Raw genomic sequence first — 26,138 nt, 5'->3', positions numbered from 1 at the left:
TACTTGTGTGGCATGAATGTTACTTGATACTTGACCAAGTCTGGATATTTTTCAGGTCTTGCTGCATTTGGCCATGGACTGCTTCAGTGTCTGAGGAGTCATGAATGGTGCTGAATATTGTGCACTCATCAATGAATGTCCCCACTTCTGACCTTATGATAGAAGGCTTCTGACCTAAGATTGGAGGAAGGTCATTGAAGCAGCTGAAGATGGCTGGCCTAGGTCACTACCCCTGAGGGGCTCCTGCAACAATGACCTGGAACTGAGATTTGTTTTATTTGTTCTTGGGATGTGGGCATCATTAGGCCAGCATTTAATGCCCATCCTATTTTTTTGTTTAAAGAGTCAAACACATTGCTGTGGGTCTGGAGTCACATGTAGGCCAGACCAGGTAAGGATGGCAGATTTCCTTCTCTAAAGGACATTAGTGAACCAGATGGGTTTTTATGACAATCAACAGTTTCATGGTCATCATTAGACTTTTAATTTCTGCTATTTATTGAATTCAAATTCCACAATCTGTCGTGGTGGGATTTGAACCCGGGTACCCAGATTATCTCTCTGGATTATCAGTTCAGTGACAATACCACTATGCCACTGCCTCCCAGTGGCTGACTGATCTCCAACAGCCACAACTGTCTTCTTTTGTGCTAGGTATGACTTCAACCAGCAGAAAGTTTTCCCACTGATTCCCATTGATCCCAGTTTTGCAAGGGCTCCTTGATGCCACACTCAGTCAAATGCTGCCTTGATGTCAAGGACAGTCACTCATCTCACCTTTGGAGTTCAGCTCTTTTGTCCATGCTTAAAATGAGACTGTAATTAGGTCAGGAGCTGAATGGCCCTGGCAGGTTATTGCGAAGCAAGTGCCGCTTGATAGCACTTGCCATCAATTTACTAATGGTCGAGAGTAGACTGATGGGGTGGTAATTGGCTGGGTTGGATTTTCCCTGCATACCTGGACAATTTTCCACATTGCCGGGTAGATGTCAGAGTTGTAGCTGTGCTGCCACAGCTTGGCTAGGAGTGCGGCAAGTCCTGGAGCACAAATCTTCAGTATTATTGTTGGAATATTGTTAAGGCTCATAGCCTTTGCAATATCCATACTTTCAGCCATTTCTTGACATCATGTGGAGTGAATTGAATTGGCTGAAGACTGGCATCTGTGATGCTGGGGACCTCTGGAGGAGGCCGAGATGGATCATCCACTCGGCACTTGTGGATGAAGATTTTGCAAATGCTTCGGCCTTATCTTTTGCACTGATGTGATGGGCTCCCCCATCATCAAAGATGGGGATATTTGTGGAGCCTCCCCCCCTCCAGCTGCTTAATCATCCACCACTGTTCACAACGGATATGGCAGGACTGCAGAACTTAGATCTGATCCATTGGTTATGGAATCGCTTAGCTCTGTCTATCACTTGCTGCTTCTGCTGTTTGGCATGCAGGTAGTCCTGTGTTATAGATTCACCAAGTTGACACCTCATTTTTAGCTATGCCTGGTGCTGCTCCCGGCATGCCCCTGGCTTGGTGGTAACGGTAGAGTGGGGATATGCCAGGCCATGAAGTTACAAATTGTGGTTGAGTACAATTCTGTTGCTGCTGATGGTGCAGCGCCTCATGGATGCCCAGTCTTGAGTTGCTCTCCCATTCGGCATTGTGGCAGTGCCACACAACATGATGGAGGGTATCCTCATTGTGAAGATGGGACTTTGTCTTCACAAGGACTGTGTGGTGGTCACTCTTACCAACACTGTCATGGACAGACGCATCTGCAGCAGGCAGATGGTGATGATGAGGTCAAGTGTGTTTTTCCCTCCTGTTGGCTCCCTCAGCACCTGCCACAGACCGAGCCTAGCAGCTATGTCCTTTAGGACTCATCCAGCTCGGTCAGTGGTGGCCCTACTAAGCCACTTTTGGTGTTGGACATTGAAGTCCTCCACCCAGAGTACATTCTGCGCCCTTACCATGCTCAGTGCTTCCTCCAAGTGATGTTCAAAATAGAGGAGTACTGTTTCATCAGCTGAAGGAGACACGGTATGTGGTAATCAGCAGAAGGTTTCCTTGCCCTTGTTTAACCTGATGCCATGAGACTTTGTGGAGTATGGAGGTTGATGTTGAGGACCCCCAGGGAAACACCCTCATGACTGTATACCACTGTGCCTCCATCTCTGTTGGGTCTGTCCTGCCAGTGGGTAGGACATATCCAGGGGTGGTTATGTTTATGTCTGGGACATTATCTGTAAGGTATATTTCTGTGAATATGACAAGGTCAGGCTGTATCTTGACTAGTTGGTGAGACAGCTCTCCCAATTTGGTACAGCCCCCTGATGTTAGTAAGGAGGACTTTGCAGAGCCAACAGGGCTAAGTTTGCCGTTGTTGTTGCCGGTGCCTAGGCTGATGGCTGGTTTCGATTCCTTTGATACAACTGAGTGGCTTCCAAGCCATTTCAGAGGGCAGTTAAGAGCCAACCACATTGCTGTGGGACTGGAGTCATATGTAGGTCTGACCAGGTGAGGACGGCAGATTTCCTTCCCTAAGGACATTAGTGGAGCAGATGGACTTTTCTGACAATATTAATGCCGGATTTTTATTGAATTCAACCTGGGACCCCAGAGTATTACTCTCGGTCTCTGAATTACTAGTCTTGCCACAGTGTCATTACTCCACCACCTCCTGATTCTGTGATTCTGATTCCTCCCCCTATGCTGTCGAGGCTCCAATGCACGCGTTTAGCGCCAGGGCTTTGCATTTTGGCATGGTTTGGCGCGTGCAAAGGCTCAAGCCACCTGTAAGGCCAATGGTAACAAGTGCAATTCAGCTTTATAAATCAAGGAACACTAGAGAAGAATAACGTCTGTAAATAAAAAGGTGCTGGGCCTTAAAGCCAGCAACAAATGTGTTGGCAGCTTACTGTGCCAGAAATCTGGTAGCTATCAAATTAGCATGCCCATGCCTGCTGCATTGTACCCTTTCCATGGCCTCTGTATGTGGCTCAGCAACATCCTGGCCCTCATCAGCTCCATCCCCTTCAATGTCCCCCTTGTCAGAGGAGTCATCTTGCTTCTCCATGTTTCCCTCAGGCAAGACACCCCCCTTTGTAGCGCTAGGTTGTGCAGGGTGCAGCAGTCAATGGTGACCCTGGACACATTCTGTGGTGAGTATTGGAGAGCCCTGCTTGAGCGGTCCAAACATCTGAACTTCATCTTCAGGAGACCTATCGTCTGCTTAATGAAGGACCTAGTAGGGTCATGTGCATCATTGTAGCTTTCCTCAGCAGATGGGTGTTCCTCTCCTTCATACATGACTGTGAATGGAGACATTGCACACTGACTGTGGTGATGAGAGCCATGTGTGAGAACCTTCCCTCAGAAAGTATTCAATTTGCCTCATTACCCTCTAGACTCAACAGAGAGACAATTGCCTTGGCATCATAAATGTCTTACCACATAAGCCCTTGTCAACCCTGACCATTTACCAGAAAGGTTGGAGGTTTGGAGTAGGGAGTTTGCTGCAGCCTGCCACCTGTGCCCCTTGGAGGCATTCGCCTTCCTCCCTTCAACCCTGCCTGTGACAGCAGCAGATGGCAAATCGCACAGAATGAATAGCAGCTCCAGAAATTGATGGATTCTTGCTGGAATAGAGCAATGCTGGTTTATTGGTTATTGGAACCTTGAGAGCAGAACACAGCTGAGCCTGGTTCTCCATGGAGCAAACCAATAATTAATATGGTGCCCCTTCACTTGGCCCAAAAGATGAGTCATTAACTCCTCCAACCCCTTTTGAACCCCCCCAAATCAAGTGCTTGAGAGGTTTTATGAACTGCGCAACAACCTTGAGAAATTCAAGATGGCGTGTCTGAGATTTGACAGCACTTCTCGTTTTACCCAATAGAACTACGTCACAAGCTTTCACTATTTTTTAACAAAACGCAAATTTTATTGTGTATAGAACAAATTAAATAAAGCAAATATGATTAAGTTAACATCAAAGCTTATATCCACATATGCCAGGCTCTTAGATTTATTTCTTACTTCTCCCAAGAATTCTCTCATATGTTACGATATCTTAAAGTTATTTACTTCTATAGGGAACAACCATACATATGCCGCAGTCTTCTGGAAGTTATCTTTAATTCTCCTCAGCTCCAGCTATTCTCACAGGTAAAACTTTCATTTACCATCTCTTAATTTGTGGATGCCTCAGTCCCTGTTCTGGTTGCTTTTCCAATGTTTCCCAGCTAACCTGCTGGTTACTTTACTTGCCACAAGACTCTGGGGACCACTGTAGATTCTTCCACTAGTCCCAAACCAGACAATCTTCCATCTTCTGTTCCCTCACAAAATTCAAACTGAGATTAAACCTCAGCCTTCGACATGGGATGATGAAGTTTGTTTTTTACTCTGCTTACAGTGAAGGTCTAATTGTCATTTACTTTGGCTAACTTTGCTCAGTGAGCTGCAAGTTGCACACTCCAGTTCTAAGCTGTAAAAACTGAGCTTGGATGGCACTGCGTCCCTTTATATAGCCTCAGCTAGTTTCAGTCTGCCCAGAAGTTTTGGTTTCCAAACTCTGGATTCAGCTTTTGTTTCCTTAGAAACTGGGAGGGTCAGTCTCCTTTCTATGTTTGTCACCTGTTTCCATTTTCAGTTAGGTCATGCATCGTTTAAGTTTCTCCACCTGTTGTTTTATAGTTTTATTTCTTCTATTCTGACCTTAAGTGTAATGACCTCCCAGCATGTTTACATTGCATTTACCCCATTTTCTACAGTTAAAACTTGAATTCTTAAAACCATAATTTATATTCTAAATCTATAAGGTACATTATAAATCACATGAACAATAGTGACTGCAAAACTGAACATGTTTATTGAAGAAATGATGACGCAAAGACATGATTCAGGATTTTACTGTAAGGAATAAATAGTCTAGATCAAAGCATGTTATTTACCTTAACTCTTGATCACAGAACTTGAATATCAGTGCAAAATAAACCAGACTAAAGTCATATTTGAAATTATATTTATTGTTTCCCTGCAAAAACAATGGGTGAATTAGATTTTAACAAAAGCAATTGATACTCTATTGAATAACACTTTTTTAGAATAAAATGGCATGGAAAAACAGTACATGGACAGACAACAAAAAAAAGACACAGGCATCCAAAAGAACTAGGTCACTAGTGAAATGACAAGATCTAGGGTATGAGGAGGATAACTATTTAAAGATAAGGAACACTACACCTAAGGATGATGAATGAAAATGATCTGGATATTAGGTTGGTTATGCAATATGTTACAATCGTTGTAGAGACCAATAACTTTAAGAGATTTGAATTCTCAGTGACAACTTAAAGATATTATGCAATGGGATTTCAATTTTTAGACTTTTACTGTAACAACTAACTAAAAGCAATAGCAACTAAAGAATACCTAGTAGGCAACTAATATTCTAAACCACGGAAAAGATAACCCTCATTAATGTCTTAACATGACTGATAACACCATGCTGCATATGTATACACTTTAGAATATGCTCTCCACAGGATTACAGTCTTTATAGGAAACAGTCCAAAGTAACTCCTAGCTTCCAGTCAGTTCACTTTTCTCTGTTTCGCTGAGTTGTAACATCCAAAGACCCTTGAATATCCTCTCCCTCAGTCCTCTGAGAATTTCTGAACTGATTGTCAGCAGTAAGGCCTGTTCTGGTGATTTCTTCACCCAGCCTTTCCAGAACAAATCTTCCAGAGTCTTTAGGTTGGCTCTCTTGGACCAGAGACTGTTGTTCTGCCTGGCAGTTCGCAGAGGACCTGCAGCCTTCTCCTCTCTGCCAATCACACCAGCTGAAGCCTTTTGTCTCTGAAAGACCTCTCTGTCTCTTCTTTTAAAAACTCATAGATAGTTTGTCCGCGTCAACCCAGCAGCTCCTGCCTTTGTTTCCAGGTGTGAACATTTTGTACCTTACTCTCAGCAAGTCTCAACCTGGTCTCCATGGTAAACAAGCCACATGGGCTTCCAGTTGGGTAGATCTCGTAACATATCACCTGACCTTCTTCACTACTACATTTTGCTTTAAATTAAAGGGGCAGTCCAAAACATAGTTGTTTTATAAAACCTCACACTTCTAACAATAAAAATAATACACTGTTATAATCCCATTTCATTGTAGAAATTAGATTGCTCATGAGGCAAATGCAATACAACTTTCTGTTTTAGGAAATCTAGGCCAAAATACTTCTTTAGTTCTTGGTTTATAAGAAAAAACATTAACATTCAAATATAATGAAATGTTAATGTAAACTGATTCTTTCATTCCTTTGCAGCCTTGCGTTACATCCAGAAAGAAGTCTGGTTGCAACAGGTCAAGTTGGAAAGGAGCCTTACATCTGTATTTGGGATACTTACCATGTACAGATGGTTTCTATTCTGAAAGACATTCATACGCATGGAGTTGCTTGCTTGACTTTTGATTCTGATGGACAGGTATGTAAATAAAAATTAACAGAAATCAGCAAATGTGAGCAATTTGTAACCTGGATTCTGTAATTATTAGTATAATGTTGTTCTTTAACTTTTAGATTAGCTACCGATGCATATAAATTTGGGGCAAATCAGCTAAAAAGTTGCAACTGTAGATCTTGGTCAATGTCAGGTACCATTATTCAACTATTGATCTGATGCAAATGCTCAATGACATCAAGATAATTATGCCATCTTTTCTTAATCATTCATATGGTTCACACAAGTGAATAGAAAATATCCAAGTGGGAAAAATTATGAAACATTTCTCTTGAGACTTTCTTTTGTTATAGCTTGCCAAGGCACATGATTTCCCCAGTTTGTTACAATTGTGTCATATGCTATTCATGGCCGGAATGTTGATGTGTGGACAATGGAAAGCCATCACCATGGTCACATGATGGAGACAGTTTATGATGAAAGATGCTTTATAACTGACGTTTTTTGAAATATTCTAAAACTGACAGTATTTTTTTGAATGGCCAGAAGGAAGTCAGTTAATCGAGGAAAAGAAGATGACCCAGAGGGAAGATATCCCAGTCCAGCAAAAAGGAAGAACCCTGTTTAGAAGTCATCTCAGGCAGTAAAAAGGGCTAATACGTTTTACCTACTTTTACATTTCTTCACTACAGAGGCTCAACCACAATTTAGACTAAAAGCCAGAAACTTTCAACCTCCATTTGCCTTCAAGAAACCAGGAGAGAATCCTTCGGACCTGCACCATTTTCAACCACCATCTTAAGGACTGTAATGAAGTGTCCTGTTTCTGTTTTACCCTTCTAATAATGTAAATGCATGTTATATCTCTTAAAAAAAAAATGATCTTTTCTTATGTGTGTGTGTCTGGTCTGTGTGTTTGGGAAGTGAGTGTTTGATGCGTTTTGCATTTCGGGTTTTGTGATAAATAAACATTTACCCTTTCATTTGACTTTAAATTTACAAGAAAACCTGTTATATGTTTGTTCTTAGCATAGTGTCACAGCCCTGGAGGAGTTAAAATACTCCAGACATCTTGTTGCAGTCAGTGGAGAAGTGGGAAGAAAGGGAAATTATCCATCATCTCTTCCCTGTGCATTGAATATATAACTTCATTTGGCATAATGCTATTTTTCCTCCCATTATCAAAAGCCATTCTAATATTGGTCAAGACAGGAAATTGTTTTAGGCAAATTTAATATTTTTCATGGCTCTTCTGTGAACTATTACTTGGTGTGATAACTAATTTTTACAGGTTCTTAAAAGGGTCCTTAATTTTCAGAGTTTTTCTTCAAGTTTGAGTTTGATATTTTCTTTAGTTTCTTTAGTCATTGGTTTTCACTTCACTGTTGAAAGTGTGGTTTATCGTTGTACAGTGTGTGCTCTTTGATTTGGGTGTTTGTCAGTTGCTCTGGTTACTCCAACTGCAAATGTGTGCTGGTGATTCTGGTAATCATGTCAGGTGAGCAAGTCTTGTATTAAAGAAAGAAAATAAAGGAAAAATAGGGATAAAGAAGATTATGAAAGAAAAAACAAAGAGAATGAAAATAACTGAAATAAAGAACAATATTAAAAAATGGAGGTTAGAGTAAATGAAGCAAATTTAAATGGAGGAAGATAATAAGAATATATTTATGTCAGCTTAATTTTTCTCCTCTTTCCCTTCTATCAGTAATTCATTTATATTAATTATTCATTTATATAGCATATTTCCAACTGGGGCCAGAAACCTAATAGGATTCTTATCCAAGATGCCTTTTTATGTATGAACATCAGTGCTAAGTATTTTCAGCCTTTTGAACTCCCCTTTCCCTCACCACCCACCCCACGCCCCCTCACAGTTATCAGGACTAATTCTGATTCTCTGCTCAAATAATAATGACGTTTTAAGATTTTCCCACCGTGGTCAAAGGATAGCAATCAGCAGTGTACACCATAGGCTTTCCTTTAGCCAATTATAGTGAATTCCTTCACTGTCACTAGGTCAAAACCTTGGAACTCCCTCCCTAACAACACTTGTGTGTGTGCCTACACCACATGGAAGAACGTGGCTCACCGGCACCTTCTCAAGGGCATCTAGGGATGGGCAATGAATGCTGACCTTGTCAGTGACACCCACTTCTCAGGAATGAATAAAAAAGTCATTCTGTAAATGCATTTGAAACCAAAGTAAACTTTTGAATATGATTCAGTGATGGTTAATGGCTTTTGTAATTATAAAAAAAATTTCTATGATAGTTCTGGAGACTGCAACAGCTAACAATTCTGGAAGTACAGAATATTTGAAGTATAAAATCACTTAACTGTTATGAAATTGAAAAAAATGCTTGAGAGAGTTTATGGGATATTCAAATATATTGTTTATTTAAATGATGAAATATTTAACCTAATTTTCTGACAGCGCTTGGCCTCTGTAGGATTGGATGCCAAAAATACAGTCTGCATCTGGGATTGGAAAAAAGGGAAAGTGCTAGCAACGGCAACTGGCCACTCAGACAGGGTAAGTATGAATCCATAGTCATCATGTATTAATAAAAATGCCATAGGCCAATGAGAGTACAATATATGAAAATTATGTTGAAACATTCAGATGAGTTCAGCTTTATGTGCTCTTGCATATGACATTTCCTTTCATATATCAATGTAATTATTGGACAATACTGTGAAATGGGAAATAGCTTGAAATTCATAGGCCTGAAAACCTATGTACAAAATATTGCTGATTATCCTGTTAACAAAGAGGGTCAATGCCCATATTTAATGACTGAAAGTTGCAGAAGATAGTATCTAGAATAGCTATTTTTTCAGCACAAGAACTTGCTCTGAATCTTTTATTTAAAGTAATATAAAACAAAATTAAATTATCTGTCAGGATGGAAGTTAAGTATAAAGTTAAACACACCCCCAAAAACCAATTACACTGGATTTACTGTATCCCAGTTTATTAGTTATAGCCAATGGGAACAAGCTATCTGAAAAGTTAAGAATATTTTGGGCTGTACTCAAGGAATGGTGATATTTCATAACATTATTAATGGAATAATACAAATTTGACTGCTATTTTCTGATCTGATCATCAAGTCCTGTCCTATACATGGACAGTTTAGAACATTGTATTTTCAGAACTAAAATTGCAGTAGGTGGTGTCCCAAAATGTCAATTTCTGGTTCTTTCGCACTTATTATAATCCATAACTCTCTGTATATTTCTTGGTTTTTCTCAATATTTGATACATCAGCAATACCTCATGGTGTATTAGGATTTTTTTTCCTCCCATAAATATCCTTTGTTTGATGCTTTCCTCTTCTTCCCCAGATTGAAGGTGGTAAGTCGCATTGGTGTGCCGTTCACAGGTGCCAGAAAATGTCCTGCATCTTGTATGAACTGTTGATTTACATAAATGAGCCCAAACAGCAGTTCAAGGACTGCTTCATCTTGAGGGGACATCACTGCCAAGTTTAATCCTGTCCTTGAATTAACTAGCAAGAAATATAAAAACAGACAGTAAAAGCTTCTACAAGTATATAAAAAGGGACAGAGTAGCTAAAGTAAAAGTTGGTCCCTTAGATGATAAGACTGGAATTAGTAAAGGGAAACAAACAAATGGCAGAGACTTCAAACAAGTATTTTTTATCTGTCTTCACAGTAGACAACACTAAAAGTATCCCAGGAACAGTAGAAATCAAGGGGGGGGAGGGAGGAACTTAAAACAAATCACTATCATTAGAGAGAAAGTATTAGGTAAACTATTGGGACTTAGGTCTGACAAGTTCCCTGAAATTGATGACCTGTGTCCAAGCGTCTTAAAAGAAGTGGCAGCAGAGAATAGTGGCTGGATTGGTTGTTATCTTCTGAAGTTCCCTAGATCTGGAAAAGTCTGAGCAAATTGGAAAACTGTAAATATATTACCACTTTTCAAGAAAGGAGGGAGACAAAACAGGAAACCATAGGCCAGTTAGCCTAATATCTGTCACTGGAAAAATGCTGGAATCTTTTATTAAGGAAGGAATAGCAGGACATTTAGAAAATCATAATATAAACAAGCAGAGTCAACATAGTTTTATGGAACAGAAATCATGTTTGACAAATTTATTAACGTTCTTTGAGGATGTAACAAGCAGAGCGAATAAAGGGGAACCAGTAAATGTAGTGTCAATGATTTCCAAAAGGCATTCGATTAGGTGCCATATAAAAGATTGCTATACAAGGTAAGGTCTTATGGTGTTGAGGTAATATATTAGCAGGAAAGTGGATTGGCCATCTAACAGGAAATGGAGAGTCTGGATAAATGGGTCATTTTCAGGTTAGCAAACTGTAAATAGTGGGGTGCTGATGGGAACAGTATTGGGGCCTTATCTGTTTATATGGATGTGTGTATTGTAGCCAAATTTGCTGATGATACAAAGATAGGTAGAAAATAAGTTGTGAGGCACAGAGGGCGGAATCATCCCAGATTTGCACTAAGTGCATTAGCGGGCGGGAAAAAGAATGTTATACCCGCTGGCCTCGGTGGCGGCTTTTCACATCGTATCGTCCTAATCCTGCCTCATTGATCTTGCATTTCTGGGAAACACGCCATTTCACTGGCGGGCAGCCTCTGATTCGTCTGCCAGGCCATCACCTTACTGCTTGCTCAAGTTAGGCGCCATATTTAAAGTGCAGTCACATGCACATCTCTCAGTGCCTCCAGCCCAGAACTGCTGCACAGAAGACATGGCCTTGAAAGGCAAAAAAACTACAGCCCCCTGATTCAGTGATGCTCCCCTGGAACGCCTTTTTGATGCCTTGGAGGCCTGCTGTGATCTCCCTCAGCTGGTGAATCAGTACTCCTTCTTGTCGGGCATCACTTGGAGGAAGCACTGAGGGTGGCAAGGGTGCAGAATCTAATCTGGTTAGGGGATTTCAATGTCCAATACAAACTGAGCTGGCTGAGTCCTAAAGGACATAGCTGCTAGACTGGGTCTGCGGAGGTGGTGAGGGAACCGACAAGAGGGAAAATCATACTTGACCTTATCCTCAGCAATCTGCCTGCCGCAGATGTATTTGTTCATTCCAGTATCGGTAGAAGTGACCAGAGTAAAGCCCTTGTGGAGATGAAGTTCCATCCTCACATTGAGGATACCCTCCATTGTGTTGTGTGACACCACCACTATGCTAAATGAGATAGATTTTGAACGGATCTAGCAATTCAAGACTGGGCATCCATGAGGCGCTGTGGGCCATCAGCAGCAGCAGAATTGTACTCAACCACAATCTGTAACCTCATGGCCTGGCACATCCCCCACTCTACCATTACCACCAATCCAGGGAATCAACCCTGCTTCAGTGAAGGGTTCAGGAAGGCATTCCAGGAGCCTTAAAATGAGGCATTAACCTGGTGAAGCTACAACACAAGACTACTTGCATGCCAAACAGCATTAGCAGTAAGTGATAGACAGAACTAAGCGATTCCACAACCAATGGATCAAATCTAAGCTCTGCAGTCCTGCCTTATCCAGTCGTGAATGGTGGTGGACAATTAAACAACTCACTGGAGGAGGAGGCTCCACAAATATCCCCACCCCCAATGATGAGGGAGCCCAGCACATCAGTGCAAAAGATAAGGCTGAAGCATTTGCAACAATCTTCAGTCAGAAGTGCCAAGTGGATAATCCATCTCAGCCTTCTCTTGAGGGCCCTAGCATCACAGATGCCAGTCTTCAGCCAATTTGATTCACTCCACATGATATCAAGAAATGGCTGAAGGTGCTGGATACTGCAAAGGCTAATGGGCCCTGACAGTTTTCTGGCAAAAATATTGACGACTTTTGCTCTAGGAATTGCCGCGCCCCTTGCCAAGCTGTTCCAGTACAGCTATAACACTGGCATTTACCTGGCAATGTGGAAAATTGCCCAGGTATGTCCTGTACCCAAAAGCAGGACAAATCCAAGCCGGCCAACTACCACCCCAACAGTCTACTCTCAATCATCAGTAAAGTGACGGAAGGGGTTATCAATAGTGCTGTCAAGTGGCACTTGCTTCGTAATAACCTGCTCACTGATGCTCAGCCAGGGCCACAATTCCTGACCTCATTTCAGCCTTGGTTCCATCGTAGACAAAAGAGCTGAACTCCAGAGATGAGGTGAGAATAACTGGCCTTGACATCTAGGCCGAATTTGACCGAGTGTGGCATCAAGGAGCCCTGGCAAAACTGGTGTCAATGGGAGTCAGGGGGAAAACTCTCCACTGGTTGGAGTCGTACCTAGCACAAGACGGTTGTGGTTGTTGGAAGTCAATCATCTAAGTTCCAATACATCACTGCAGGAGTTCCTCAGGGTAATGTCCTAGGCCCAACCATCTTCAGCTGCCTCATCAATGACCTTCCTTCCATCATATGGTCAGAAATGGTGGTGTGCAATCATCAGTGAACAATGTTTAGCACTGTTCGCAATTCCTCAGATACTGAAGCAGTCCATGTGAATGCAGCAAGAACTGGACAATGTGCAGGCTTGCGCTGACAGTTGACAAGTAACATTTCGGCCACAGAATTGCCAGGGAATGACTAATTCCCAACAAGAGAGAATCTAACCTTTGCCTTTGTTATTCAATGGCATTACCATCGCTGAATCCCCCACTATCAACATCCTAGGGGGCTTACCATTGACCAGAATTGGACTATCCATATAAATACTGTGGCTACAAGAGCAGGTCAGAGGCTAGGAATTCTGTTGCGAGTAACTCACCTCCTGACTCCCCAAAGCCTGTCCACCATCTGTAAGGCACAATTCGGGACTGTGATGGAATACTCTTCACTTCCCTCCAACAACACTCAAGAAACTCGACACCATCCAGGACACAAAAACAAAATACCTGGAAAAACTCAGCAGGTCTGGCAGCATCGGCAGAGAAGAGCAACCATCCAGGACACAGTGGCCCGCTTGATTGGCACCCGATCCACAAGCATTCACCCAACCCCTCCACCACCGATGCACAGTTGCAGCAGTGTGTACTACCTACAAGGTGCACTGTAGGGATTCACCTTCCTCCTTGGACAGCACCTTTCCAAACCCATGACCACTACTATCTAGGAGGTCAAGGGCAGCAGACAGATGGGAACACCACCACCTGGAAGTTCCCCTCACCATCCTAACTTGGAAATTTAGTTGCCATTCCTTCACTGTTGCTGGGTCAAAACCCTGGAACCCTCTCCCTAACAGCACCATTGGTGTTACCTACACCACTTGGACTACAGCGTTTCAAGAAGGCAGCTCACTATTCCCTCAAGGGCAGTTAAGGATGGACAATAAATGCTGGCCTAGCCAGTGACGTCCACATGCCATGAACAAATAAAAAAAAACATTTTGGCTGTGTGGTTCTGAGGCTCATCACGAATTCACCCAGCTAGCATAACTGCACACTAGCACAAATATACAGCTGAATGCCCACATGAGAGACAATCCCAGGCCATTGTGACATTTATCTGGACGGATTGAGTGAAATCACTGGCCGTTTTCCTGCACTGGACCGGTTGCTAATGTCCTCTACAATCTCCGTCCAGGCTGCCTTGTTCAGGCTGGAGATTCTCCTGTTGCCGTTGCTCAGGAAGAGCACCTCCTGCTGTTCGCTGACAGCCTGGAAGAGAGTCTGCAGGGAGGCATCGCTGAACTGTGTGGCCACTCTGTGTCTTGGCTCTGACATCTCCAAAGTGACATGGAGGGGACTTGAATATGATTGGTTGGGGATGGGGGAGAATTCCCATGACAATAAAGATTAATACGGGGATCAGGGGAGAACTTTGAGGGGACCTGAGGGGAATGAAGGGATGCACAGAGGAAATGACTCAGACTTCTGACAAAAAGGAGTTGGACAAGAAAGTTGGGGCCTTTATCAGAACCTCCCTGCTTGCTCAGGCAACTCTTTCATAACTTTCACTAAACATTAAACACATATGCAGTTAACAGATTATTCTCACCATTGAAACCCAAGCACTAGTCTATGCATTTACGTGCTTGGTTACAGTCACATCTGTGGGTTGCTCCTCCTGCGCCTGGAGTTGATGTGAGGACAGGCTGCTGCTGTTGCTTGTTTTAGTGTATTAGATGGCCATTGCCTGCGTCCTCTGTGTGTTGAGCCCTACTGCGCCATGAACTCTCCCTTGTTTGTGTTGCGTTCTCCTTCCCCCATTTTGTGTTTTTCTCTTTCTCCATCCCCAGTCTATATTTCTCATTCCTTCCCTCCACATTGTTTTTCTCTCCCACTCACTGTTTGTGTATCTCTCACTGTCCTTTTGCAGTTTGAGTTTCTTTCTTCCCCTCTTTCCCCCCTCCCCCCCCACCACCCCAAGTTTGTGCCTTTCTCTCTCTCCTTCCACTAGTTTGTATTTCTCTCTCTCCCTCCCCAGTTTGTTTCATACTCTCTCATCCCTTCCTCCCCAGTTTGTGTTGCTCTTTTGCTCTCACTCCTCCTGTTGCTCTCTCAGCACTCGAGAGTTTCCAGATATTTGTTGCCGCTGATGCTGTCATCCTCACAACCTCCCATAAAGCAGTGAATTCCAAATAATAGGGAGACCAGCAGGACCTAGACAATGTGGTTTGATTGCAAATAAGAGCCATATGCTCTGCATGGTGAACCGCACATATGGGACTGTTACTCCCAAGTTGCCATCAGCAGCACTTGAGAGATTAATCAGCCATTCCAATAAAGGTTGGGAACTGTAGAGACCTACTATTGATAGCTGGATGTGGTATGAAAACTCCTGTTAGCATGATGCAACACTCAATCATGGAGGCCTACTATTAGCGATGGAACACAACTAAAATTGGTTTTCTTCTATAATTTTTAATAAGCCAATTGACGGTTACAATCCTGCCTATTTAAAGTATTCATTTATTCTCTAGACATTTGCAGTTGTGTACAAATTGTGAACATAGTGCTGGATTTTTCAGATTTGGACAGTTTATATATAATCCTTTGGAATGATATTTCCCAAAATTAGGCTGAACATGAAGTGTAAGATGTATTCTATCTGTTTACAGATCTTTGATGTTGCTTGGGATCCACATCAGCCAAACAGACTTGTTAGCTGTGGAGTGAAACATATTAAGGTAAATAACCTAGGTTCTTCTTGTACTTTCTGTTATTTAAGAATGCTTATATCAAATAGTTGCTTTCACTGAAGTAGAATCTTGTCTGTGTACCTCTTCCACAGGCTTGGATCTATTAAAACTGCAAAGCCAATACTATGACCTGAATGAAAGTTTTTTATTTTAAGTACATATGTGAAAAGTTCCTGTTTTAACTAATGACAGGCTATTTACTAGAAAGTTAAAGTGATTTCTAAATTAAAATTAAAAGAAAAAAAAGACTTTGTGGGCAGGCTAGTAGTTAAGTAATGAAGTAAGTGAATAAGTGACAATATTTTGTTTAATTCAGTGGATTACTGGATCACTGGTTATTTCCTCCATTTGTGCTTTACACAACATTTTAAAATGTTTGAAATAGGTTTAGGACAGTTTCACTACATCTGTTCTAACATTTGACAGTCAAGCAAGATATTTCTCCACACACACGAAGTCCATCTTGTAACTGCGCCTGTCAAGAATCACTGTTAAGTGATTTTTGCAGAAAATTGCCTTCACAAATGAATATTGAAATTTGACCCAAGTGCGTCTGTCTTGGTGGTGCAATGTGCAGGAAAGATGTTGTATGGGAAATTTAACCTTTGGCTAGCCGATTGTCAGAATGTGCCATCACCTGTGTAAGGAGCAAAGAAGCCTTTTAAGACCTGGACATAAATTCCTGACCAAAGAGATATCGAAACAGCAAGGCTACACAAGAGAGCCAGCCTTTTGTTTTGGGAAAAGCTTTGAGGCCCTTCACTGAGGTGAAGAGGTTAGGGGCTAAAGATTGGACAAAGCTCGTTAGTGAACCTGGAAATTATAATATGCGATTACCCTGTACTTCGTGCTACCTGCTCATCTCCATGAATGTTTTGTGCAGCTCAACGCTAAACACACTGCTGAGTGGCTGCACACTCAGCAGGGGCCCAGGTTTGTATGAGGATAACACCAATAAAAGCTAACCTGCACTTCTTGAAGCCAGCCTGCACCTCTCAATGGGAAGGTGGACTCTGGCTGCAGTAGCAGGGGCTGGGAGAGACTTTGTGAGCAGGAATAAATCAGAAATGTGTCATCAAGCCAGAGAGTGGGTCCCGAAGTTCTCCCAATAAGGTGCTGGAGACTTGAATGCAGACAGTGGAAAGGAGGAAAGAGCTCATTTTTCCACAAAGAGCCAGAAGACCCTCCAGAAAACCACATAGGAGTGATTGGCAGCAGGTAACCACAGAGCTCAATCCTGAAGTTTGGCCCCGAAGACCTGGATACAATGCTGGAGAAAGTTCAGTGACCTGGCTCGAGTGGTCAAGGTCAGTGACTGCATCCTCAAATGCCATACCCTACCAACTGCACCACCAACCTCACACTTTGCTTAATGTGCCACACCCTCAACACTTAGCCTTCAAGCATCTCCAGCAATCATGGCTCATGCCTAATATTGGTAACTCCACCTCACCCTAACACATTTATCACTGTTGCAAGCCTTACAATCTCGCAGCTTCCGCACGCTGTCAGCTATTGAGCTATGACAGACACATGACCCAAACACATTGCAACACACTCACTGATATTCTTCCCTTTCTTTCACAGGACAAGGTGGCACATAACCAGGAGGGAGCAGCAAAAAACAAGCAGATGGGGGGAGGTACAACTGCATCCCTTCACCCTGTTGGATGAGACAGTGCTCCACATTACTGGCACAGCCGTCACCGAGGTTGTTGCAGCCGACGTTGCTGAAGCCATCCAGGATAATGGTATGTTTCTTGCTTACACGTTTTCTCAAATTTCAATTCACCCTCATCCTGTAATCTGTTATGAAATACAAGCTGTAGGTGATGTAATCACTCACCTCTTGCTTTCTACTCCCCCTACCAGTTCTTTCACCCTAATCATTCCCTGGTGCATTTATGCTTTCAGATACTCAAGGCCTGCCATCTGTCTAACCAGTGATGTGTGATGATAAAGGGTGAGAAGAAAAGCACATCTGTGAAGAAGAATCTCTGCCACTTGATCTATCCCTCACAGATTCAAACTCAGATGCTGACACTGTATCGCCTTAGAGGGTAGTATAGAGGTGGGGCCTGTATATGATGAGTCATTGGGAACAAGTGGGCTGCAGCAAGGCCAGGGGGTAGGGTAGTGCGAGTGCTTTTTCCTTGGAGGGTGAGATTGCAGTTGAGTTCTGCTGCAGAGGACTCAGAAGAGGATGTTGATGGGCAGTGTACAAGAAAAGGCTGATGGGCGTGCAGACAGAAATGCTTGGTATATTGGCAGGCCTACCAGAGAGCCTCTTGTCACTGTCAGGGAGCGTGGAGGAGTCTGGCTCTAACTTGGGAACAAAGGAGCAGACTAGGCCATTTAGCTCCTCGAGCCTGTTCTGCCATTCAGTGAGATCAAAGCTGATCGGATCATGGCTGATCTATGACCTTATTTCATATAGAGTAATTTATAGAAAGAGGCCATTCAAGCTATCAAGTCCATGCCAGCTCTCCTTGGAGAAATCCAACCCCACTCCTCTGCTGGATCCAAGTAGTCCTGCAGGTTTATTTCCTTTAATTGTCTACTTAATTTCCAATTGAAATCGTTGATTGTTTCCACTTCCACCACTCTCAAGGACAGTGAGTTCCAGGTCATTACCATTCGCTGCATATAAAAGGTGGTCTTCACATCCTTCCTGCCTCTCTTGCCCAAAATCTTAAATCTGTGATCCCTACTCCTTCTACTATCAGCCAATGGGAACATTTTTTCCTTGTCTACCTTATCTAAACCTGTCATAATATTGTACACTTCTATCAAATCTCCTTTCAAATTCCCTTTGCTCCAAGGAGAATAACCCCAGCTTTTCCAACCTAACATTGTTAAAATCTGTTATCCCTGGAACCATTTAGCAAATCTCTCTGCACCCTCTCAAGGTCCCTCACATCCTTCTTAAAATGTGGTGACCAGAACTGGATGCAATACTCCAGTTGGGACCTAACTAGAACTTTATAAAGGTTCAGTATAACTTCCCTGCTTTTGTACTCAATGCTTCTATTTATGAAGCCCAAGATCCCATATCCTTTGCCAGCCACACACTCAATATATCCTGCCGCCTTCAAAGATTGATGCACATGCAGGCCCAGGTCCCTCTGTTCTGCAAACTCTTTAGAACTGTGTTATTAAGTCTGTATAGGCTTTCTCTACTACTTCTTCCACAATGCATAACTTCACACTTCCCTGCATTAAATTCAATCTGCCATTACTTGCCTGCCCATTCTGCTAGTCTATCTATGTTATGTTGCAGGCAATTCGTATCTTCTTCACTGTTTGGCACTCCTCCGAGTTTGATATCATTGGCACATTTTGAAATTGTACTCTGTATTCCAAGACCCAAGTCATTTATATATAATAAAAAAAACAGTGATCCTAGCTCTGACCATTGAGGAACATCACAGTACCATCCTCCAGAGTGAAAAATAACCATTCACCATGACTCGTTTTTCTATCCTTGGCTAATTTTTTAAAAATCCGATTTGACACCTTCTATTCCATGAGCCTCAGTTTTGTTAACCAACCTTTTATGTGGTACTTTGTTGGACACTTTCTTAAAATCCATTTAGGCAACATCCAATGCATTCTCTTCATCAACTTTCACTCTTATTACATCAAAAAATTCAATTAGATTAGTCAAGCATGATCTGCCTTTTACAAAATATATCCACTTTTGCCCTCATATCCCTTAATACCTTTGATTAACATGAAGTTATTAATCTCAGTTTTAAAATTAACAGCTTATCTAGTATCAATTTTCCAATTGTGCAAGAGAGTTCCACACTTCTACCACCCTTTGTGTCAAGAAATGTCCCAAATTATATGATCTAAACCTACACTCCCCAACCAGCAGAACTCAAATGCTTTAATTAAAAGTACATTATTCACTCACATCAGTCATAGCAGCAGAATGAAAAAATATGAAGCCTGCATCAAAGCACTGCAACAGAAATCTCAAGGCCTTGTGTGCAATTCGACAGTGAAACTCCAGTGTTTTACTTGCCAGGTGTGCACGTTTTGGAGATCCACTGCAAAAAAAAAGAGCTCTACATCTCCCCATCTGTGCTACATTTAAACAACTGATTTCCATCCTTTTTGTGATAAACATTTCACAATATTACAGAAAATGCTGGAAAAACTTAGCAGGTCTGGCAGCATCTGTGGAGAGAGAAACAGAGTTAAAGTTTCAAGTTTGTACGACTCTTCAGAGCTGAAGAGAGGTGGTTGGATTCTCTCTTGTTGGGGATGGCCATTGCCTGGCACTTGTATGGCATGAAAGTTACTTGCCAATGTGGAACAACCCCCCACTGAGATGTGGTGTCTGCAGAGCAACATATTGTTGTAGGCTCCCTGCACCATGGTACCTGCTATCCTGAAAAGGCCAGATGTTCACTCCTCCTACTTCTTGTTGCGTACAAGGCCTCCATAATCTCCTGGATGCTCCTTGGCACCAAATTCTGCCTTGATGTTGAGGGAAGCTATTTTCATCTTTGCTCTGGCTGTGAAGAAGTCTGGAGCCAGGTAGTTCGTGTGGAGCCTGAACTCAGTATCAGTGAACAGGTTACTGGTGATCTGTTCAGCATCACAGTACTGAACTGCTGCTTAATGGCAGTATTGATGACTCCTGTCACTTCACTGAAAATTAGTTGGAAGATATTAGGGCATTCATTGATCAAGTTAGATTTATCCTTTTCTTTGTGGTTAGGACATACCTACAAAATTGTCTATGCTATTGGTTAGGGCTAGTATTATAGCTAATGGGGAATGGCTAGCTCAGGTGCAGTTTTTCAGCAGTTGATGTGCACAGTGCACCTAGCCATTCCATGCTGGTTTCCCACAAGGATCTAATCTTGGCCCCCCTCCTCTTTGTCACCTACGTGCCGTCTCTTGGTAACATCATCCGGAAGCGAAGTGTTTGTTTTCACATGTACACTGATGACAGCCAGCTCTACCTCTCTACCATCTCTTTTAACTTCTCCATTGTTGCTAAACTATCAGACTGCTTATCTGACATCCAGTACTGGATGAGCAGAAACTTACTCCAATTAAATATTGGGAAGATTGAAGCCATTGTTTTTGGATCCCACTCCAAATTCTACTAGGGAACCTGACAGCCCTTGGGAAGGCGAGGGTGAGCTGCCACCTTGAACCACTGCAGTCCTTGTGGTGTAGGTACACCCACAGTGCTGTTGGAGAGGGAGTTGCAGGATTTTGATCCAGTTACCATGAGGAATGGTGATACATTTCCAATTCAGAATATGGGGAACTTGCCGGTGGTGGTATCCATAGCATCTGCTGCCCTTGTTTTCCTATGTGTTCAAGGTCATAGATTTGTGGCCAGTTGGTACACACTGCACCCATATTTCATCTATGGTGGAGGTAGTGAATGTTTATAGTGGTGGATGGGGTGCAAATCAAATGTTCTGCTTTGTCCTAGATGGTGTCGAGCTTTTTGAGTGTTGGTGCTGTAATCATTCAGGTAGATGGGGTGTATTCTATCACACTTGTAATGGTGGACAGGCTTCGGGGAATCAAGAGGTGAATTACTTGCTGGAGAATTCACAGCCTCTGACCTGCTTTGGTAGTCACAGTATTTATGTGGCTGGTTCAGTTATGTTTTTGGTCAATGGATGTTGACGTTGGGGGATTCAGCAATGATAATAATGCCTTTGAATGTCAAGGTGTTATGGTTAGACACTCTTTTGTTGGAGGTGGTCATTGCCTGGCACTTAAATGGTGTGAATATTACTTGTCATTTATCAGCCCAATCCTGAATGTTGCTGCATGTGCGCATGGCCTGCATCATCATCTGAGGAATTGTGAGTGGAAATGAACACTCTGCAATCATCCAAAAGGACATGGCTGTAGACTGGTTCTGCAGCAGGTGGTGAGGGAACCAACAAGAGGAAAAGACCTACTTGAACTCATCCTCACCAATCTACCTGTGGCAGATGAATCTGCCCTTGACAGTATTGGTAGGAATGACCACTGCTTGTGGAGACAAAGTTATGACTTCACATTGAGGACGCCCTCAATTGTGTTATGTGGCAGTACTACTGTGTTAAATGGGATAAATCTTGAACAGATTTAGCAACTCAAACCTGGCCACCATGCAGTGCTGTGGGCCATCAGCAGCAGCAGAATTGCATTCAAACACATTTTGTAAGCTCATGGCATGTCATCAAGCTGAGGGATCAATCCTGGATCAAAAAAGAGTGCAGGAGGGCATGCCAGGAACAGACCAGGCAAAACTAAAAACATGGTGCCAACCTAGTGAAGCTATGCAACAAGACTAGGTGCATGCCAAACAGCAGAAGCAGCATGCAATAGACTGAGCCAAGCGATCCTACAACCAACTGATCAGATCTTAGCTCTGCAGTCTTGCCACATCTAGCTGTGAACGGTGGTGGATAATTAAACAACTAATTGGAGGACGAGGCTCCACAAATATCCCCATCATCAATGATGGGAAGCCCAGCACATCAGACAAAAGACAAGGCTGAAGCATTTGCAAACCAGCATCAGCAAGAAATGCCGGATCGATGATCCATTGCTGACTTCTCCTGAGGTCCCCAGCATCACAGATGCCAGTTTTCAGCCAATTTGATTCATTCCATGTGATATTAAGGAATAGCTGAAGACACTGGATACTGCAATGACGATGGACCCTGACAACATTTTGGCAATAGTACTGAAGGCTTGTGCTCCAGAATTAGCTGAGCCCCTGGCCAGGCTGTTCCAGTACAACTACAACGCTGGTATCTACCTGGCAATGTGGAAAATTGCCCAGGAATGTCCTGTCCACAAAAAGTAAAACAAACCCAATCTGGCCAATGACCGCCCTGCCAGTCTACTTTCGATCATCAGCAAAGTGATGGAAGGGGTCGCAGACAGTGCCGTCAAGCAGCACTCACTCAGCACTAACCTGTTCAGTGACATTCAGTTTGGGTTCCGCCAGGGCTGCTCAGCCCCTGACCTCAATACAGCCTTGGTCCAAACGTTTACAAAAGTGCTGAAATCAAGAGTGGTGAAGTGAGAGTGACTGCTGTTGACATCAAGGTAGCATCTGACCGAGTGTAGCACCAAGGAGCCCTAGCAAAAGAGTCAATAAGTATCAGGGGAAAAACTCTCTAACAGTTGGAGTCATACCTATCATAAAGGAAGATGGTTGTGGTTGTTAGAGGTCAATCATTTTAGTCCCAGGGCATCACTGCAGGAGTTCCTCAGGACAGTGTTCTAGGCACAACCATCTTCAATCTTTTAATCATGACCTTCCCTCCATCATAGGTCAGAAGTGGGATGTTCGCTGATGATTGCACAATGTTCAGCACCATTTGTGACTCCTCAGCTGCTGAAGCAATCTGTGTCTATATGCAACAAGACCTGGGCAACATTCAGGCTTGGGTTGGTAAATGACAAGTAACATTTGCATCACATAAGTGCCAAGCAATGACCATCTCCAACAAGAGAGAATCTAACCATCTTCCCTTGACATTCAGTGGCATTTACCATTGCTGAATCCCCCTCTATCAATACCCTGGAGGTTACCGTTGACCAGAAACTGAACTGCACCATCCATATAAATACTGTGGCCACAAAAGCAGGTCAGAGGCTGGGAATTCTGCAGCAAGTGGGGAGATTGAAAACAGTGTGAGAGGAGAGTTGATTGGGAGATTGAAAATAAAAGGAGGGGAAGCTGAAGAGGAGCGGCCAGCATGTGACTGGCCCAGTGAAGGAGTGGAGCTTTGAGGCTTTGGCTCGAGAGGCTTCGGTGAGCAGAGGCTGAGGACGAGCTTGCTCCCAGTGAGGTAAGGCCGGGTAAGTTCCTTTAATTAAATTAGGAGTAGGTAATGGAGGCAGCAGTTAGGGCAGTCGAGTGCCCTGAATGCAGCATGTGGCAAGTCTGGGACAGCACAATTGTCCCTGATGACTACACCTGCAAAAGATGCATCCAGCTACAGCTCCTGACAAACCGAGTTAGGGAACTGGAGCTGGGGCTGGATGAAATTCGGATCATACGGAAGGCAGAGGCAGTAACAGACAGGAGTTTCAGGGAGACAGTCACCCCTAAAAATCAGGAGGCAGGTAGCTGGGTGACTGTCAGGAGAGGGAAGGGGAATAGACAGAAAGAGCAGAGCACCCCTGTAGCCGTTCCCATCAACAATAGGTATACCGTTTTGGATACTGTTGGTGGGGTCAACCTACCAGGGACAAGTTGTAGTGGTCGCGTCTCTGGCACCGAGACTGGACCCTCAGCTCAGAAAGGAAGGAGGGAAAAGAGGAGAGCAGTAGTGATAGGGGATTCGATAATTATAGGGACAGATAGGAGGTTCTGTGGGAGAGATCGAGAATCCTGGATGGTCTGTTGTCTCCCTGGTGCCAGGGTCCACGATATCTCAGATCGAGTTCTCAGTATTCTCAGGAGGAAGGGTGAGCAGCCAGATGTCGTGGTCCATGTAGGGACCAATGACGTGGATAGGAAGGAGGAGGAGGTCCTGCAAAGAGAGTTTAGGGAGTTAGGTGCAAAGTTGAAGGACAGGACCTCCAGGGTTGCGATCTCAGGATTGCTACCCGTGCCACCTACTAGTGAGGCTAGAAATAGGAAGATAATGCAGCTAAATATGTGGCTAAGGAGATGGTGTAGGAGGGAGGGCTTCATGTTTCTGGACCATTGGGCTCTGTTCCAGGGAAGGTGGGACCTGTTCCGATGGGACGGTTTGCACCTGAACTGGAGGGTGTCTAACATCCTTGCGGGTAGGTTTGCTGGTGCTGCTCCGGGGGGGTTTAAACTAGATTTGCAGGGGGAGGGGAACCAGAGTGTTAGAGCAGATAGTGGGGTGGAGGAGGATAAAGCTCAAGCGAGGAATGCATGTATAGACAGAAATCAAAGGTTTGTAGGTGATAGAAATGTTCTCAGGTGCATCTATTTCAATGCAAGGTGTATTGTCGGAAAGGCAGATGAGCTTAGGGCGTGGATTGGCACGTGGGATCACGACATTATTGCTATTAGTGAGACTTGGTTGCAAGAGGGGCAGGACTGGCAGCTCAATGTTCCAGGGTTCCGTTGTTTCAGATGTGATAGAGGGGGAGGGATGAAAGGGGGAGGAGTGGCCTTACAAGTCAGGGAAAATATCACAGCTGTGTGTAGATAGGACAGCCCGGAGCGCTGGTCTACAAAGGCCATATGGGTGGAGCTGAGGAACGGGAAAGGTGTGACCACACTAATAGGGTTGTATTATAGACCACCCAATAGTCAAAGAGAATTGGAGGAGCAAATCTGTAGAGAGATAGCAGATTGATGTAAGAAACAGAAAGTTGTGATAGTAGGAGATTTTAACTTTCCACATATTGACTATGACTCCCATACTGTAAAAAGGCTGGATGGCTTGGAGGTTGTCAAATGTGTTCAGGAAAGCTTTCTAAATCAATATATAGAGGTACCAATGAGAGAGGATGCAATATTTGATCTCCTATAAGGGAACCAGACAGGTCAGGTGACAGAAGTATGTGAAGGCGAACATTTTGGGTCCAGTGACCACAATGTCATTAGTTTTAAGTTAATTATGGATAAGGATAGGTCTGGTCCTCGAGTTGAGATTCTAAATTGGAGAAAGGCCAATTTTGTGGAAATGAGAAAGGATCTTGGAAGAATGGATTGGGATAAGTTGTTTTCTGGCAAGGATGTGTTCAGCAAGTGGAAGGCATTCAAAGGTGAAATTTTGAGAGTGCAGAGTTTGCACGTTCCTGTCAGGATTAAAGGCAAAGTTAACAGGCATAGAGAACCTTGGTTTTCAAGGGATATTGGCGATCTGGTTAAGAAGAGAGAGGTGTATAGCAGGTATAGGCAACAAGGAGCAAATGAGGTACTTGTAGAATATAGAAAATGTAAGAAAATACTAAAGAAGGAAATCAGGAAGGCAAAAAGAAGAGATGAGGTTGCTTTGGCAGATAATGTGAAGGTAAACCTGAAGGGTTTCTACAAGTATATTAAGAGTAAAAGGATAGTAAGGGACACAATTGGTCCCCTTGAAGATCAGAGTGATCATCTATTTGTGGAGCCTCACGAGATGGGGGAGATCTTAAACTTTTTTTGCATCAGTATTTACTCAGGAAACTGGCATAGTGTATAAGGAAGGAAGGGAAACAAGCAGTAGTGTCATGGAACATATAGAGATTAAAGAGGAGGAGGTGCTTGCTGCCTTACAGTGAATAAAGGTAGATAAATCCCCTGGGCCTGACATGATATTCCCTCGGACCTTGAGGGAGACTAGTGTAGAAATTGCAGGGGCCCTGGCAGAAATATTTAAAATGTCCTTAGCCACGGGTGAGGTGCCGGAGGATTGAAGGGTAGCTCATGTTGTTCCGTTGTTTAAAAAAGGCTTCAAAAGTAAACCAGGTAATTACAGGCCAGTGAGCCTGACGTCAGTAGTAGGTAAATTATTGGAAAGTGTTCTGAGAGATCGGATATACAATTATTTGGACAGCCAAGGGCTGATTAAGGATAGTCAGCATGGCTTTGT

At 43.2% G+C, this 26,138-nt stretch overlaps 1 protein-coding gene across 2 annotated transcripts in view; it reads left to right on the top strand.

Moving 5' to 3' along the window:
- LOC121269068 (echinoderm microtubule-associated protein-like 6) overlaps positions 1 to 26,138 on the top strand; it is a 738,052-nt gene that overhangs the window by 80,015 nt on the left and 631,899 nt on the right. For both annotated transcript variants that reach the window (XM_041173516.1, XM_041173508.1), the window contains exons 2-4: positions 6,324 to 6,483; positions 8,897 to 8,995; positions 15,511 to 15,579. In XM_041173516.1, the coding sequence (XP_041029450.1) occupies positions 6,324 to 6,483; positions 8,897 to 8,995; positions 15,511 to 15,579 (328 nt within the window). The remainder of the gene's footprint in view (positions 1 to 6,323; positions 6,484 to 8,896; positions 8,996 to 15,510; positions 15,580 to 26,138) is intronic.

Source organism: Carcharodon carcharias, chromosome 2 (genome assembly GCF_017639515.1).
Source record: "Carcharodon carcharias isolate sCarCar2 chromosome 2, sCarCar2.pri, whole genome shotgun sequence".
Taxonomy (NCBI): Eukaryota; Metazoa; Chordata; class Chondrichthyes; order Lamniformes; family Lamnidae; genus Carcharodon; species Carcharodon carcharias.
The sequence above is the reverse complement of the archived record's forward strand: the minus strand, read 5'-3'. Positions and strand labels throughout refer to the sequence as shown.